The sequence below is a fragment of the Ischnura elegans genome (genome assembly GCF_921293095.1).
Source record: "Ischnura elegans chromosome 13 unlocalized genomic scaffold, ioIscEleg1.1 SUPER_13_unloc_2, whole genome shotgun sequence".
Taxonomy (NCBI): domain Eukaryota; kingdom Metazoa; phylum Arthropoda; class Insecta; order Odonata; family Coenagrionidae; genus Ischnura; species Ischnura elegans.
Genome location: NW_025791658.1, coordinates 5,023,898 through 5,042,678, shown reverse-complemented (window position 1 = coordinate 5,042,678; position 18,781 = coordinate 5,023,898). Strand labels below are relative to the sequence as shown.

General features: G+C 39.8%; 1 protein-coding gene across 6 annotated transcripts in view; it reads left to right on the top strand.

The window, feature by feature from the left end:
* Nucleotides 1-18,781, top strand: part of LOC124172626 (zinc finger BED domain-containing protein 4-like) — a 113,476-nt gene that overhangs the window by 74,336 nt on the left and 20,359 nt on the right. For all 6 annotated transcript variants that reach the window (XM_046552068.1, XM_046552070.1, XM_046552067.1 and 3 more), the window contains 3 exons: nt 1,340-1,508; nt 4,475-4,898; nt 17,017-17,262. In XM_046552068.1, the coding sequence (XP_046408024.1) occupies nt 1,340-1,508; nt 4,475-4,898; nt 17,017-17,262 (839 nt within the window). The remainder of the gene's footprint in view (nt 1-1,339; nt 1,509-4,474; nt 4,899-17,016; nt 17,263-18,781) is intronic.

Sequence of the window (18,781 nt, the reverse complement as noted above, 5' to 3'; positions counted from 1 at the left end):
GAAAGTTTGGGTTATCCATGTTTTCCGATTATTCGTGCCGTCTGTCCCCCAATCATTAGCCCGGATAATCAGGGGTGTAGTGTATTTTTACTGTAGGTGTCTCTTCTGTTTCTTACTTAGTCATTATACCATTTTTCTGAACTGAAGGCGGCTGGGTGGAAAATAGCAAGTAGCCAATCAGAAGCGCTGCCCCTTCCACCTCTCTGTTCCCCTCCATCCCCTTCCCTTTTCCCCTACGCTCCCCTCCATCCGGCCGACCGGCGTTGCCAGCCTTGGGATTAACGGTACTTTCGGGGGCGGCAGAACGAGCACCAAAGCGATCTCCAAAGATTCAGCTTGGCAACACTGCCAGCTGGAGAGCGATGTGCACTCAACGGAATTCGGAGAGAGACTGCGGGCTCTTCCACACTTTCTCCTGTCGCTCTTCTGTGATTGGCTAGAAGAGTGGGAGGGTTGCGAGCACGCTCAAGGTCAGCCGCCGTCAGTTCAGAAAAATGGTATAGATCGGTTCATATGTTATTCATGTATGTAAATCTAATGCTGCCACCAGGCAAATGCCTACTTTCAGCAATATGTAATAATAATACAGTAAAACCTTTTTACATCGTAATGGAGGGGACCAAAATTTGGGCAATTTGAAGTATGGAGGTTCACTATAGAGAGGTTTTAGTGATAGGCACCATTTTTTAATATCCTTTGGAAAAGAAAGGCACTACTGTCTTTTAAATCATTTTATTTATGTGTTTAAATAAACATGCATGCATCAGTGAAAATATATTTAATATTAAATAATTACAGAAAGTGAGCACTATCGAATGATTTTTTACCATGATTCAAGAGAAAATGATTTGATCTCTCTCAATTCAACAGTCACTTAAAATGATTAGGATAGTTAGATACCTTTTTTCTTATTCACTGTTTGGTATGCTCTCATATATAGAACAAAATGGCCACAACTAATGATTAACGTGAAAATTACAGCATAATAAGGTATATGTATAGGAAAAAAAAGAGTGAAACATTTATTGCTGAAAATGTCATTCCCTGTACGTAATCACGGCTACATTAATGGTCTCTTGTTGTCTCGGTACAATTTGCAGAGGTAGTTAGGCCGTCTCGGGTGTATCTCCTTGGTATGAAGTATGGAGGTTTATGATGTAAAGAGGTTCACTACAAAGAGGTTTGCCTATAAATTTACCTGTAAATCAGACGGGACCGTTGGGGTGGTATGATGTACGGAGGTTTATGGTGTAAAGAGTTTCACCACATAGAGGTTTTACTGTAACTCTTATTGTATAGGAAATTAAATAATAATAATATTTGTTAATTGGTTACACAGATCCCGAGGCCAAGTCGACAGAGCCATCAGGAGATAAGGACAAGGGTGCTGAGTCTGAAGCCAAGCCAACAGAGGAGAAAGAGGATGACGCAGACCCTGAGGGGTGGGAGTTGAGCGAGGGAGCCACCAGCCACGGGCACTGGGTGTCGGAGTACAAGATGTTTGAGAGGTACAGTCAAACAGAAGTGAAGTCTAACCATAGTGTAACCTTGTACCCGAGTTGCTGCATAACATAATTTAAATCTAAGAAAGGGTGGTGAGATCCCTGAAACCTTTCAACACATTCAGTGCGAAGCACGTCAATAGGGTGGTTTCCTGTTATTTTTTTATTGCCTAAATTGAAAGATTATTATTCTTGGAGTACGTATTTCACGCTTTTCCATTTTTAAATGACAATATCTATTTTTCGCTATTAAATGAAAAGTGAAAATTTCAAGCGCGCGAAAACGCGACGGCTAAGTATGAATGCTGGGAAGACCCCGTGTGACGTCATTCTAGTTCCCGCTGTCGCCGTGTGAGGTGACCTTGGGGCGAGGCTTTGAGCGCTGATACGATGCAGGCTGCTAGCAGGAAGAAGAGTACCCTGCTAGCAGGTAGCGCTTGGCTTAAATAAGGATTATTAATACCTTATGAAACGAAGAAAACATTCCGACTTTAGTCAATTTTAATAAGTAGGTGATTGTTAAGACATGTTTCCCTGAGCTCTGTGCCTCATGCATGCATTGGTAACCTCAGACGATGTAAAACTCCTATCTACTCGTATATAAACTAGGTCCCTGTGACGTCACGTGGAGTGGCATCACATGGGAGCCAACCTGGCATTTTTAAAATGAGGTTAAAATTGACTTCGGCCATTCATCTAAACTGAGTTTTCTAAAACCAAATAATTTGCATATTATGAATACACTAATGGTGGGTAACGAATCGCAATCAATGCCTTTCGTTTTCTATAATGAAGGAAACTACCCTATTTCAAGTGCGGCGTTATAGTTTCATGTGGCTATTTTTAGTTTTTTACTGTGTTTGTCGTGTTATTGCATTTTTCGATCTGTTGTATTTAAATTGTGGGTTTTCCTTGTAACTCTAGAGCGGTTACGGTAGTGTTATGCGTTTTATTCTGTGAATGTTGGAGTGATTTCGCAATGTCGTTTAGACACGGGGGCTCTCTGGGGCGATTGGGGGCCCTTGGCTGAGGCTCATGACGGGTCCCCCTTTACACGGGATACACGGAGAAACTCCCTCGGAAGAATCTAGTAAATTTCATGTCAGATATTCTACTATTTTGTTGAGAATTGTTTCACTCTTACCTATTTTAAATCGAAACTTGAAGTTTTTACGTAGTGGAAGGGCTCCATATTATAAATGAAAAACACTTTGTTACGTCCACAAAATTCACAGAGTTTCTATTTTATTACCCGTTTCGGCTATTACACCATTTTCAAATACATACAATATATGGTGGAGGCAGGTATATACAGTGGAACCTCGTTAAAGCGAGTACGGGCTATAGCGACACCCCCGCTATTACGAGAGATAGCCGATGCACCGTCAATTGACCCTATAATAAGCATGTTAAAAAATTCGTTTTTACGAGACCCTTTCGGTGTTGGCTCTCGCCATAGCGAGGGTTTCACCGCCGGAAGACTTTCATCAAGACTCCTTAACCTCTGTAATTGCTAGCGATCTGTTAGAAATGAAGTTAATGGAGTGCTCAGTCTCAAATTTATAAGAATAGGGGGGGGGACACAGTTTGTCAGGTGGGTGTTGGGGTGGGGGATTTGGGAGGGTGATGAGTAATAAGGGGGATGCGTTGGGAAAGGTTATGTCGTTAACAAGGTTTCCATTTACGACTATTTCTCGAATTTCCAAGGCGTCCATCATTCTTCCTTTACTAGTAAAATGGAGTATTTCGGGGTCGAACTTACTTCCGTGCCCCATTTCCAGGAGGTGCCGGGCGAAAGCTGACGTATCGTCCTTGTTTTTCCAACATGCCCTGTGCTCCTTTACCCTGGTGTTGAAGTCTCGTCCCGTTTGGCCGATGTAGCATGAATTACTATCATTACATTTTAATTTATAAATGCCAGATTTTAATTTTGGTTCAATAACATCTTTAGCATTATTTTACAGTCTACCCAAGGTGTTATTATTATAAAACTTACCTATTTTATCAAAATGTAACTAGGTTGGTGAGGTTGAAGGGTCTGTGACAATGCATGCTGCCATACCATCGTGTTGAATCACCATCGACTTACATCCATACTAGAAGTACGACTATCTTTTTTGGATCACCTTGGAAGCCAAAATTTTGGCACGGGAGGATTTTTAACGGCTCATTTCGCCTCTTTATTTCGCTGGGGCGACGGAAAACATAGCGTTGGCAAAATTGTAGAAAACCTTCCGATAGGGATAGATATTCCGTAGTTCATAATTCTGGATTAACGACCATCTACTGTAATTACAATAAATATGTGATAAACAGCGTCGATCAATAAGTCGAATGATAAACAAAAGGTGATAATGTTTATCACTCCGGCAATCATCTGTCTTAATCAAAAGTAATTACGCATACACGGCGATTGCCGTATGTTTTAGGTTTTGATATCCTTCTACGGCGAATTTGAACTAAGGGGGATAGTCGCGTTCGTGAAGGAGCCTGAAATATTATTGAAAGGGCGCAGGGGGAAGCAATAATTAGATTCGCGGTGTTTTTAGTTTCATGCTCAACAGCGCGACGTTATTTCAACTGTTCTTGTATTCATTTTGCAACTCATTTAGACGAATAAATAATCTAAATTCATATTGCTCCAATCGGGATTTTCAAAACAAGCCGAAAGACAACTGCGTAAAATCAAGATTAGCAGCCTCTTTGGGGCTTGGGTTATGCTGCACAAAATTGAAAAACTGCGTAAAATCAAGAAAAGATGTTAAATCAAAGTTTCACCATTGCAATTCCGTATGCTTTCCGGCCGGACTTGACCGTCGCTGCGTAAAAACGAGACTTAATGTAAAATCAAAGTGCGTAAAATCGAAGTCTTACTGTAATGGCAATCAATGCCTTTTGTTTCCAGGAAACTACCCAATTGTGTTGAGAATCATTTCACTCTTACCTATTTTATCAAAATGTAACGTTTCTAGGTTGGTGAGGTTGAAGGGGGCGATCAAGACTGAACTGGGAGCGATGGAGATGCCGTTGAAGGCAGACCTGGAGTTGACGGACGACGAGTGGCGGCTGGCCGAGGCTGTCGTGGAGGTGCTGTCGCCGCTGGTGGAGGCGCTGAGGGACTTCTGCTCCTCCGAGTACCCTCCCCTCTCGATGACCATCCCGATCGTGTACGGCATGGAGCACATGTTTGGCAAGGTGCTGCAGGAAGCAGGAGCCGCGTCTCCCGACCCCAAGGCGACTCCCTCGAGGCGCTCAAAGGCGTCCACGCCGCCCCCTCCGATCTTGCCTCCTGCCTTGTTTGCCAGGAACCTCCTGAAGGGGGTGAGGTCAAGGTTTCCCTCGTACAAGACAAACCGCACCAGTCTTGTGGCGATGGTGTTGGACCCAAGGTACAAGGTGAGTTTACCCTTAGCCATTGATGTGAAATATTTGATACACTACCAGTGACGTAAGGTCTGGGAGACCGCAATAAAACAAAAATTCGTAAAACGTTGCAAAGTCATTTTTATTGCTTAGTTTACTGTTTATTTGACTTCTCAACTATTATAAAACTTATATTCAATATTATGCATTCCCAATACGAACCAACTTCTTCAGTAAAAATGGTTTTTTGAAACAAGATCAAAAAACTGATATAAAAATACTTGAGTTATTATTTTTACTATGGTACTTTTTTAATTAGGTACTTAATTATCCACGTTATGCAACTAGAAATGCTTCCTTATAAGTTGTTAATTAGTATTATTATTCTTGAAAAATGATGTATGTGTATTTATGACTGAAATCACTTTTGTATGTTCTTGGTTGGTTTTCTGTTTTTGAGTTAATTTGTTGTGTTTTATTTGTCTGTAAGCATGTTTGTTTTTATTTTGATTTCTTTTTGCTGATTGGACGCTATGGTGATAAGATATAAACAAGTGATTGTTAGAGAGAAAGCCATCTTGAAGTGAATGTATATTAAGAAAAGATTAAAATACAGTGTGTCAGGTGATATTTTCCTTGTGTTAAATCGCTGTGATACGTTAAAAATCATTAGGAATTGTTTTAACAACTTTTTGAATGATTTCCACCAGCATTACGTTTATTGGATTTCCAATTTAGCGACGTGACTTCTCATATACCGCTACTCAAATTCAGTTGCAAATTTTCAGAAATAAATAATAAGAACGTTGAATTTTAAGAGTGATATGCCCTTGTTGTACAAAATTATGATGCTCACGAGGATTATAGATATTTTTGTGATATTAATTTTGAAAATATTCATAATTTTAAAAACGCAGCGGTCCCTCAGACCGCACATCACCGGTTAAGGGTTAATCTATCTTCTATGAGAGTTTGTTAAAGTTAATTTGTTCGAAGAAATGCACAAAAACTTGGTTGCCAAGGGATATGAGTGAGTCTCTAGGCTGTGCTGACATCGAGTAGAAAGTCAAATGCACTTCTAAGTATCTAATCCGACTCGTTTGTTTTCTTTACGTAATTTCTAAACGTACATAACTCTGTATAAAAAAAAGGAAATCACCCAAGGATGATGTAAATATCTGGAGGCGCTTTTTCCGAGTTTTTAGTGTGGTCGAAGGTCCACCATCTTGGTTTGACAATTTTTTGGACTTAAGTCTCCATCTGATATATTGAGGTGGCTTAAGTTTTGTTCTGAATGAAATGAACTACATTAACAAGGGGAGCCTTCACTTCTCCGTGTTTGAAATGACACTACTTAAATACCTAAACGCCATTATGATGATAAAAAAATAGTCTAATGTCTATGCTTGTGGCAAATAAAATTAATGAAAAAGTTGACGCCGTGTAATCGCAATGAAGACAACAAAATATACAGCCATCACGAAGCCCCGAACCCTTGTCCTCTGCGTGGTAGCTGTAAACACTAACCACTACCCCACCTGACCCGCCTGCTAAGAAATGCGATATCATGAAACTATACACGGCTTGTGAAAAGTACAAAGAGTATGAGGGTTCTAGGTGAACCCTTCGAAGGATACAACGCACCGGGGCCGGGAACCAAGCCCATGGCTTATACGCCCGATCACCTGGGGAGGGGCTGGAGAGGAAGGAAAAAGGAAAAGAGGCGCCGCTGCAATGGGAGCCCGCCGACGCCTCTGGGAAGGGATAGGTGCGGAAGGGAGGGGACGAGGGAAAAACACCCCATAGAAAAAAACACGCTATAGAAGCGAAGGGGGCCCTACTATTAGCGAAACCAAGCATAAGCAATTAATGTTCTAGCGATCCTAGTGGATTTTCCTATGAGGAAGAAAAATCCATCGATCGAATCGGTAGACATCGAGTAGATATGTGAAAAGTACAATGGATACGAAACCCTTGGGCGGGCTCGCGGGGTTACTCTCCTGGGCCGAGGTCTGAAGCGTTAGCTTATCACCTCTGCACCATAGAAGGGGGAGGACTGGAAGGAACAAGGAAGGAGGCGCCGCCGCGATAGGAGCCCGACGACGCCTCCTGGGGAAGGACGGGGGAAGGAAGGGAGGGGACGAGGAATCCTGCACCGTCACAAGGCGGGCAGGTCCTACCATCAGCGAAACCAAGCTTACGCAATTAATATACTACCAATTTTAGTAGATTTTCCTACGAGGAAGAAAAATCTATCGATCAAATCGGTAGATTTGTGAAAAGTACAGCATGAACATTAATTAATTACAGCCAAACTAAGGCCCATTCAACGGAACCACTACTAGTTCAGGGATGTGTTCACCATTCCGAAGGCCATTAAAAATACGGCATTGAAAAAGGCGGAGCAAGTTTCGTGGTCTCCCCTTGTAAGTGAAAAATGCCACCATAATTACTAGTATTTCGCCGGTGATTGTCATCGGATTTTTCCCATCATTCGCAATACTTCTATTAAAGTATAGACTCTGTGTCTGGTTAGCCACTTTACTGGTGGAGATATCCTTGAAAATATACTTCGTTACTCTAACTGCTATATTTCCGCTGGCTACAATAAAATTAAATACCAGTATAAGTGCAGGTAAATGACTAGTTTATTCTCGTATAATTTTATTTTCAGCCCAGCTGGTTGTAGAACGTAACCGTGGTGATTGATAAACATGTTTCCCTGGGATAAGATGTTTGAGTCATAGCTTCGCAAAGCCCACCAATGAAGTAAGAAAAAAAGATTTACATTGCGCATTCCATAGTTCCTTTTAATGTATTATCGAGTTATGACCAAAAATTTCACCAAATAGGAAGCAAAGTGTCTAAGATTGTGCATTCTTCTAAGAAAAAAGGTAATGTAGATGATTTGAATAGCTATAGGCCAATTGCACTGCAAAACTCATTTTCAAAATTTTTGAAAAAATAGTCTTATTTAGATTTGTATCATTTCTGGAAAAATCTAGCAATCAACATGGGTTTACAAGAGGAAAATCCACCGTTACTGCTATTACTCATGCAATTGATAAAATACTGGTATCCATTGATAAGAGAAATGAAACTATAGCTTTATTCTATGATTTTACCAAGGCATTCGAGCTGGTAAATCATGAACATCTATTGCTTAAACTCTACAGATTGGGCATTAGTGGAATTCCGCATCAGTGGATTAAATCATATTTACACAATAGATCTCAGGTAGTAACTATAAAATCTGATGGTGCCGAATATAATTCCACTACTTCTATAACAGTGGGTGGTCCTCAAGAATCGAATCTTTATCCACTGTTATTTTTATCATATGTAAATGACTTGTCATCATCCTTATCTTGTAATCACAATAATACACCAGTTTTATATGCTGACGACACGGCAGTAATAGTGTCAACCAATACTGAACAATCATTGATTGACCAAGCTCAGTTAGTGTCCAATGAGATCATTAAATGGTCACAGGATAACTTTTTAATTATTAACCCTAACAAAAGCAAATTAATGCTCTTTAAAACTAGTGGCCCACCATCTGAGGACATCAGTGTATGTCTGAATAGGAAACCTATTGATCAGGTGGATAACTGTAAATTCTTAGGAATATCTCTGGATTACGAAATGTCCTGGAATGAGCATATTTATTATTATTATTATTATTATTATTAAATAATTGGTTACAAGTCGACCATGAAGTCGGGTGGTAACATAAAGTTATTACACAATGATATACATAAAACAAAATACTTAGTACCACAAAATGTTTTAAAAACCCTCAAAAAACCATTTTTTTACACAATACATGTCCCCGTATGCATAGCACCAAATCAGCAAAAAACAATAAATGTCTACATTTACATTGCCGTCAAAATCCATTTTTACACAATAATACGCTAAGACCAAAGAAAAGAAGACAAGAAACACCAAATTTAAAAAATCTACGATTACAAAGCCCTCAAAATTCAATTTTTGATAAATATAGAGGCGTGAGTTGGAAATGGCTCAAAAAAAATTTCCTCTGGTAAGCCATTCCAATCCTCTATCCCCCCGATGTAGGAAGGAAAATTTTTGTCTGTCAGCTGCCTTGGGGCCTTAATCTTATAATTATGATCCCTCCTCCCTAGATAACTTGGTCCTTTTAACCGCTTCGTTAGCTCCCTCCACGCAGGATCACCACTGTAAATACACACTTCAAGTGTGCTTTCTTCCTCCTTGACTCTAAAGAATTCCATCCCAGCATTTTTAACATTTCCGTGACGCTTGCCTTCTTTCTCAAATTTCCCAAAACAAATCTAGCTGCTAATCGCTGAACTTTTGTTAGTTGCTTGTAATTGCACATACATCAGCAGCAAACTCAGTTCTACATGTTACTTACTAAGGCAGCTCAGTTCCACTGTGGGTAGAAAAACTTTGCTAAAACTATATTATAGTGACTTCTATTCTCATGTCACTTACAGTGTAATTTTTTGGGGATCAACTCATCATTCTATCAAAATTTTTCGTTTACAGAAACGTGCCATGAGAATCATTGCACACAAAGGTTACAAATCTCCCAGCAGACAAATATTTAATGACATCCTTATCCTCAAGATTCCGTGTGTACATATGTTGTTAACTATTATGTATGTTAAGAACAACCTAAAAAATTATTCTACAAATGTTGCTAAAATGGGTCCCAGAGAAATGGGCATAAAACTTTTTAATAAATTGCCTGCTGATGTTAAAAATGTTAATGATGATATTTTGTTTAACCTTTTCGCGCCGAGCTCCTTCGCGGGAAGTTGCTTTTGGCTCTACGAAGGGTTTGAGATTTTCTTTTTCGCCCCGTACGGAGATTTTTTCGGCTTGGGACTGACCAGGTAGTCGCTTCCTCCCCTTAATGACCTTTCCTAGCGGGGTCCCGGACCCTTTCCGCGGCAACTGAGCAAATATAATCCTGGACCCTTTTCCCCGAAGGCAGCCCATCCCGGCGTACTTTTGCGGTCAGTTTATTGTTGCCAGTGTAATTTTAGTTTTTTTAATTGTTACTGTTGCATTAAATGCCAGTTCATCAATGTATTCCTTTCATTTTGCAATACCTGTAGAACTTTTAAACCAAGTTCTACGGTTATTTTTAGGGTTTTCAGCAAAACGGCACTATATCATAGCCAAATGAGCTTTTCCGAGAAGAGTGAGGTTATCATCCTCCACGTACATATTTCAGTAGGAGAATACTTACACCAATGAGAGTACTTACAATATGAGAGTAATTACCTGGGTAGAGCAGTTCTTATTCCTGCAATGGTATGGAATGCTTCTCACAACATGTGTCTACGTAAAACATTCCCTGTTGGTACTTTAAATTTACGAATTTTTAGGATATGCATTAATCAGTATTTATAGCGAAATTCGTTTATAATACCTTTGTATTCAAAGGTTGGTAAGAGATTGTTAAAAATAGCCGCTGTAATTTTGGCTCACGACAAAGAACTGAGAGAATCAAATTTTATTGCATTACGAGGGCTTTTTTTCATAGAAGTTAAATCGGATATTCTATCGAATTTCACCGCAAATGTACACTCAGAATGTAGCTAACAGATTAAGGTATATTTTTAGATGTAAATCATTACAATATCGCTCCTAAAAACTTGATAGTAAGTTATAAAAATAACAATTAAACATCTAACCTTAGCGTCTCCAAAAATTGTTCTAGGTGATGATCAACTCCGTTAATATGAACGCTAGAATTCCGTTTAAAATTTGGAACCAATCAGCAGAACATACAGAATCTAATTCCTCGCATTGATTTTCAAAAAATGCACCATTTACGTTTTTAGTTATTCCACCTTACAAACAAATAAGTGACCATGACCACCTTCCTTGAGTGGGACACTGAGAGTCGGAATGGGCCGAGGTAATCCCCACACGGACAATAGGAAAGGGTCGGACCTCTCGCGCCGAGGGACCCTAATGGCGGTTGGGACCCACTTGGCATGCTTGACCGCGAAACCGTGAAAACACGGCCTTTGGCCTTTTGCTTCGAAAAATTCAAGCCGTGAAAAGCCGGCCTTCCATCTTTAGCATCTGAAAATTCAGGCCGTGAAATCACGCCCTGCATAGGGAAGAGGTTAAAAATAAGTTGAAAAAATTCTTACTAAGAAAAATGTATCATACAGTTGAGGAATATCTGGATGATGCTCTTTAACACCGTAATGTAAATATGTGTATGGGGTAATATACTGTTTGTTATGTTGGTATCTATATGTACGTGCCTTATATCTGGGACATTATTTAATGCACAAGATGGCTGGGCAAATATAATAATAATAATTGACCCTTATGGGATTGTCAATGTTTTGGATATAATTTATCGACCAAATGTTTCCGGCGGACGAGGATAAAAAGAAGCAGTGGTGCACAGTGACGTACCTCGATGCACTTTCTCTGAAAATGGCTCATCATTTACCCAAGGACAAATTCCGCTTGGCTTTTAACCCCTCAAGCGCGGCGGATGAGATTAAGATGACTTCACCTTATTGGCATACTATCATTCAATAATTTATATTTTTCATAATATACGATCAGTATCGTTAAAAATTTTTGTAAACTTGCACTTTGTAAATAATGTAGTGCGCTACTATATAATAATTTTTCGAGCGATTTGAATAAATATAGGCGTTGAGTTTTTCCTCCGAAGTCGTCAATGTGCTGGTTTAAAACGGAATTTCATCGAATCATTTTAAAAAATCCTGAAGGCATAAAGTCGTTATGGATTCAAGATGGCGCCTAGTGGAACGTACGCAAATGTACTCGGCACCGGTAAAATATTGGTTAATAGTATAAAATGCGCTATCTGCCACAAAAAAGTAGTTAACGGCGTTAATTGCAAGTCCTGCAAGTCATCGTTCCACAATAATTGTGCCAATGTTCCGAATATTAACGTCTCAAGTTTTGAAAATACGTGGTCGTGTTTAGCTTGCTCATTGCACACCGTTCAAGACGAAAATGTCTCCCTTCTACGTAACCTCGCCTCTAAGGAAGCCCTGATCTCGCAACTCCTGCATGATATGAGTGTTCTACGGGAAAAAAACAAAAATTAGAGATTCAGCTACATATCTTGAATAAGAATCAACATGCGAGCAGGCCCGTCGTCGCAGCCAAAAGTCCCGTGGAGATGGACGACGAGTGGATTCAACAGGGCAACTGGCGTGTGAACTCAACGAGGAAAACAGCTCCTTCTCCACCCTTGTTGCCGCTGCGTAACAAATTTGAATTGTTAAATCAACTCCCTGAAAACAGTGATGTGCAACATTGTGAAGACCATCTTGTTCCTGTACCCCCCAAAAATGTAAACAAGTGTCTTCATCGCGTAAAACGGAAGCTGAAATCTATTCTGCTGTATTCGGACAGCCATGGCCGTGGTATTTCGGCTAAAATTGCAGCAACCGAGGTTAGTAAAGTGTACAATACTTGTGGTGTAGTGATGCCGAACGCCGGGATCAAAGAGATCACGAACTCCTGTGAAAAGATCTCACATAACCTCACCAAAAATGACCACATAATCATCATGGCCGGCACGAACGATGTGTACCTCAATAAGGGTAAAGTTGTTGTTCACACCATGAGTAATCTGATGTCAAAGCTTTCAAATACCAACGTAATAATTGCCAACATTCCTCATCGCCATGACCTTCCTGCTACCTCATGTATCAATGTTGAGACTAAAAAGGTAAATGAGGATCTGCTAAAACTTAGTACCAACTTCGATCATGTAACAATGATTGATACAAATAGCCTTGACCGTTCATTCTACACTCGTCATGGTCTTCATTTGAACAGTATAGGGAAAAATCATCTGTGCTCAGAAATAATTAAGTGTGTTTTGTGACTAGGGAATCCCAACTTTGTGATCACTAGAAGTGCTCCTCTTGAACCAACAGCTGGTAAGGAACTCATTAATCTTGCTGTCCTGAATGTACAATGTCTCCGAAATAAAATAACTAAATTAGAACTATTTCTCAACTCAGTAAATTGTGATATTCTGTGTATCAGTGAGCATTGGCTTCATGTTGATGAAAGTAGCCTTTATCAGGTGGACGGTTTCAATCTTGCCTCAATTTTCTGTCGCTCTCATCATATACATGGTGGTGTGTGCATATTTTTATCAAAGAACCTTCAATTTAAAGTAATCGATACTACTAGGTACTGCATTGAACTGCACTTCGAAATCACAGCTGTTATTCTGTGTGTATACAATCTCATTGTTCTCTCCCTATATCGGTCACCTAATGGCGACCCTGAAAAGTTTCTTGAACAGCTTGAAAAGGTACTATGTCATTTAATGCAGTTTAATGCTAACATTGTAATTGGTGCTGATTTAAACATTGATATGAGATATTCCTCTAAGAGTAGCAGGCAACTGTCTAATCTCCTGAGATCTTTCAACCTCTATTGTGTAAACAGTGAACCCACGAGGAACAATTCATGTATTGATAATGTGATAACCACTCTTAATGTTCATGCATATAACCTTACTGTCATCGATCCTCTTGTTGCAGACCATATGGCCATACTCTTTCAGTTGATTGCAATTAACAATAGTCCACCTAGGGAATCCAGCACTAGGTACATAAGTCCAATCACCATTCACGGCCTTGAAGTCTTTAAAGGCCTGCTTGGTGGTGTGGATTGGACTAGCTTACTCTCACTCAACGACAGTCATTCAAATTTCTCTTTGTTCTTTGAAACCTTAATCTCCCTTTTTAATGAATCCTTTCCCAGAAAAGCTGTCCCAGTCCGAAAATTCTTTAAATCACGTGGCCACTCAAACAATCCCGAGGTCCAAATACGCAGGGAAAGTGTACTACATGCCTATCATGAGTACAAGCGACTACCCACTGAGGATTTGAAACAAGTGTATAAAAGATTGAATAAGGAGTATCATTTCGCAGCAATAAAAGCGAAACAAAATGCGAACATGGATTTCATTAATAGTGCCTCTAATAAATTCAAAGCTGCCTGGAATGTGATCAATAGGGAAAAAGGCACTTCTATAAACAGATCTCCTATTACAATTGATCCCGATACCTTCAACAATCACTTTGTCAATTCCGTGGACACCACATTATCAAAAATCACAAATAACAGGTGTGATGCCTTAGCACTACTCAATAAACACCTGATATCCCCTCCTAAATTTCAGTGGCAATGGATTAGTACGAGGGATATTTTCAATGTAGTAAAAAAATTTAAAAACTCCACCAGTCGTGACATCAATGGGCTTTCCAATGATCTGATTAAGTCCATAATACATATTATAGCTCATCCTCTATCTATTATTATTAATGCCTGTTTTTCCACTGGATACTTCCCAGACTCCTTAAAATATTCTAAGGTCATACCTGTCTTCAAAAAAGGAGACACTACTCTTCCCAACAGCTATAGGCCCATCACCATTATATCAGTGATCGCTAAAATAATAGAAACTATTGCCTATACACAAATTCTAGTACACTTTGAGAAACACAATCTCTTCACCCCTTCCCAGTTTGGATTTCGCCCGGGAAAATCCACTGAATTGGCAGTTGAGTCAGTGGTAAAAAATTTATCAAGGGCATTTGAAGACAAGCAATGTGTCTCACTCACACTTTGTGATTTAACCTCTGCCTTTGACTGCGTCAATCATGCTACCCTCCTGCAAAAACTCCAATACTACGGCTTTCATAACAGTGAGCTGAAATTCATGACCTCTTACCTCACTGATCGAAAGCAGATGGTACAAGTAAATTGTAACCAATCTGATTTTCTTCCAGTGAAACATGGAGTTCCTCAGGGGTCCGTCCTTGGTCCTCTCTTGTTCCTTATTCTAATCAATGACCTACCTTACAATCTTTCTATGGACTGCATGATATATGCAGATGACACCACTCTGGTGCAGAAATGCAATACTCCTAGCCAAGTCAGACTTCTTACAAAAAAGGCAATAGAAGAATCTCAACTCTGGTTTACAGCCAATAATCTCTTTCTGAACAATGGTAAGACACAACATCTTACATGCTGTCTTAAAAGTACTGAGCTAAACAATGATCCTGTCAGGCTTCTAGGCTTCAATATTGACGCTAAATTGACATGGAATTCACATGTTTTCCTAGTCAGCAAAAAACTCTCTAGGGTTTTGTACTTATTGAGGAAACTTAAAACCTGTATCAATGTAAAGCACATGAGATTAGCCTATTTTGCTTTTTTTCATAGTATTCTTGCCTATGGTGTTCGACTCTGGGGACAAGCAAAAGAAACCAAAGAAATTCTAAAACTGCAAAAAAAAGCAGTGAGGATTCTGAGTGGTGCTGGGCCCCGTGACCACTGCAGGCCAATTTTTAAAAACTTTCATATCCTCACCATCTACAGCCTCTTTGTGTTTCGCAGCATTATGCACATTAAAGATAACTTAGATACCTACCCCATTCGATCCACCATCCACTCTCATGACACTAGGGCTAAAAATAGCCTAAATACTAATTACTGTAGGCTGTTTAAGACCAACAACCAGTCTGACAATTTGGGAGTAAAATTATTTAATAAATTACCCAGCAAAGCCAGATCAGTGAGCATCACTAGACTGAAAAATGTGCTGGAAAAGTGGCTGTGCAATTATCCACTGTACTCAATTCATGAGTATTTTGAGCTGGACTTTTCTTCTCTTTTATTTTAAATGTAAATTTAAATGTAATCTTTGTAATGTATGTGTTTTTAATGTTTTAATCCAATGTACATGTTTTGTATGTTTCGTTGTATTGAATGTTTTCATAAATGTGTTGTATACAGCATCCGCGAGGGCCAATCCTCGCCGTGGATGAATAAAGATAAAGATAAAGATATGAATATTTTATTGGAGAGGGAAAGCATTTCTTCAAAAGATAGAGCAATTTGTTTTAATCTAAAATACAATATCTGGCGGAGATAAAAATTATATACAGTAGGTCAGGAAGCGTACTGGGTACGCATGACGGCGTTGAGGGGTTAAACCTTATTCCACCTTAAGGAGACTGATCGTTAAATGCAAGGACCATATAGACCGATTGGATAGATGTGGAGTATATTCTTTGAAATGCAGCGATTGCAATGGTGTATACGTGGGACAGACAGGAAGAAGTTTTGAAATTAGGAAAAAAGAACATTTAAGTGCTTACAAACATAATAAAGATGAAAAGAGTAATTTTGCTAAGCACTTAATATGTAACTGCCACAGAAGCGACTTTAAAATGAATATTTCAAATTTTTGCAATGACCGCCGAGAACTGGATTCTAGGGAACAGTTAGAAATTTTAAAAATTATTGAAAATCAAGATAGTACCCTTATAAATGAATATCTCTACCCATCCTTTTCACCTATTCTGGCGTCCGTTTTAAAATTCATCAAGTAACTAGGTAACAACAAGATTAACAACAAGATAAACAAATTAAAATTAGCGCCTGATGATGATGATTACTCATTGAAACCCGGGTCGCGCTCTTATAAAATAAGTGGTATAAGTAACTGTCTATATCCAGGAAATAATGGAATACCACATAGTTAACCAAGAGTTAGTAAATTTTGAATAATGTTTTGGAAGCCAAAGTGAAAACAGTGGTGCCCCCTCTGGTACAATATTTACGACCTCCTTGGGTTTTCTCCTTTGGAAGCTACCTCCTCGCTTGTACCCCACCCAGCTTCTCACCCACTCATATTGAAAAGAGGATGTCTCTTTGTTTGTCTGCTATACATTTCCATACGGTTGTATGAATTTCGACCAAAGTTATTACATGGATGAATCTCATGATCCCAAAATACGTACTGCTACTTCTGGTTGTGTCCGATGCATCCTTTGCGTCGTGTTATCATCACGGCTTGTTACGTCGTGTCTAATAACTTCTGTGGTTGGACATCCTGCTGGGTAGGCAAGTCTCTTGACTCGTTCAAATGGAAAACTCTTAAGGATTCCCTACCTAACTATTTTTAAACCTAAATCTTTTTGATGGGGGAAGGGTTCACATGTTTGGTAAACTGTTCGGTAGAGTTTCATTCAGATATTCAAGCACTAAGCAACTCCAGTGAGGGAATCTTGAAAGTTTTGGGATCCTATTCTGATAATTTTCTGTTCGACAGGCTGTGATTTTGACGGAGCAGGAAGTGGATCTTGTGACGAAGATGCTTGTGGACGAGATAACAGAGACGCCATCTGCAGCCCCCGCTGCGAAGCCCAAGGAGTCGAGCGGGAAGGAGGGTGAAGGCAGCGGCAGCAGCAGCCAGGAGAACAAGAGAGCATCGACCTCTTCCCTCCTGTGGAGTGCATTCGAGGAAGTCAGCAAAGATCAACCGACAGGATCGGGAAAAAAGGTGGCTCTATATCAGGTGAGCATGCATTGCGGATATCGCATTACGTTGGTCAAAGTTTTCTGTGTGGAAATCAATGTCATAACGGTACTCTTACTCAACTGTAAAAACCTTAAAACCGTGAATATTATTATTATTATAGTATTCTACCGATTAAGGTAGGTTTCCATGGAGTACTTGAGAAGAATTCTGGGATCCTCCCTCCCCATCAACCACTCCCCTCTCCAATTCACAATAAGGCCAACTCCCTTTCATTCTTTCTAAAAATCCTATTCTCTTCCTTCCTATCCCTCCTTTACCTAACATTCTACCCTCTAAAACACTGTTTTCAACATCCCCTCCCTGCTAAGTACTTGCTCCATCCATACCTTCTGTCTCCTCCATATCTCATCTAAAAGCTACCTCTCCTCGCCAACCATATCCAGCACTTCCTCGTTCCTCCTAACATTCTACCCTCTATAACTCTGTTTTTAACATCGCCTCCCCGCTAAGTACTCGCTCCATCCATACCTTCTGTCTCCTCCGTATCTCATCTAAAAGTTACTCTCCTCGCCAACCATATCCAGCACTTTGTCATTCCTTTTCCTCTCCGTCCATTTCACCCTCTCCACATCTCGAATGCCTCCAATCTTCTCTCATCTTCTTTCCTCAGTGTCCACGTTTCCGCACCATTGAGAGCTACACTCCAAAACAAACTCTTCACTAACCTTTTCTGTAAACTCTTACATAACGATCCTCTCAGAAGCTCCGTCCTGTTCATGAACGCCTCCTTCGCTAATGCAATTCTCTTCCTGATTTCCCTACTTCTGAGTCTGTTTTGTCCACCGTGAAAAAACCTGGAAAAAGGCGTGAATTTTGTCGTAAAACCTTAAAAATCTCTCAAAACTCGATTGCAGACCTGCGACAGATAAAAGGAAAAATTGATATCTCGATCATGTTTCAAGGTAAGTCACGCGCAGTCACTGTCCATGCATATATCTACACATGTATATTCGAAGCGCAATTTCTAGTCCGTGTGTCATGTCAACACAATGACCTTAAGCCTGTGATTGTAAGACTGGTAACCAGTAAAGTGTTCATTAACCCTGACAAAAATTTCAGGCACTTCTTCACTACCCTGCCACCCTGCTCCCTCTCCATTTTCCTGCTCATAACCAGGCCCTGCATTTTGCCAACTATAAGTGACGTCATTAGAGGTAACACTTTTAGTTCTGCGTTTACATTCACGGGGTGTCGTGTTTTTTATTTTTTTTACTTTTAGTTAACCTGTGATTGATGCGTGATCAATATTTCTGCCAAAAATGGCTTTTCAACAAACCGTGAATTTGACGACATTTAAAATCGTGAAAACGTGGAAAAACCATGAATTTTTTAATTAGGTTAAGAGTGGGAACCCGGTTATGTGTCTGTATGTGTATCAAATTTTATTGGTCTATCGCAAATACCTACCAAGTTATGCTCATTCCCGTTTTTCCAATGCGGCAAAAGACACCTTCTAATACATTAGTGACGTAGACAGGGCGATGCGCGTATTTCT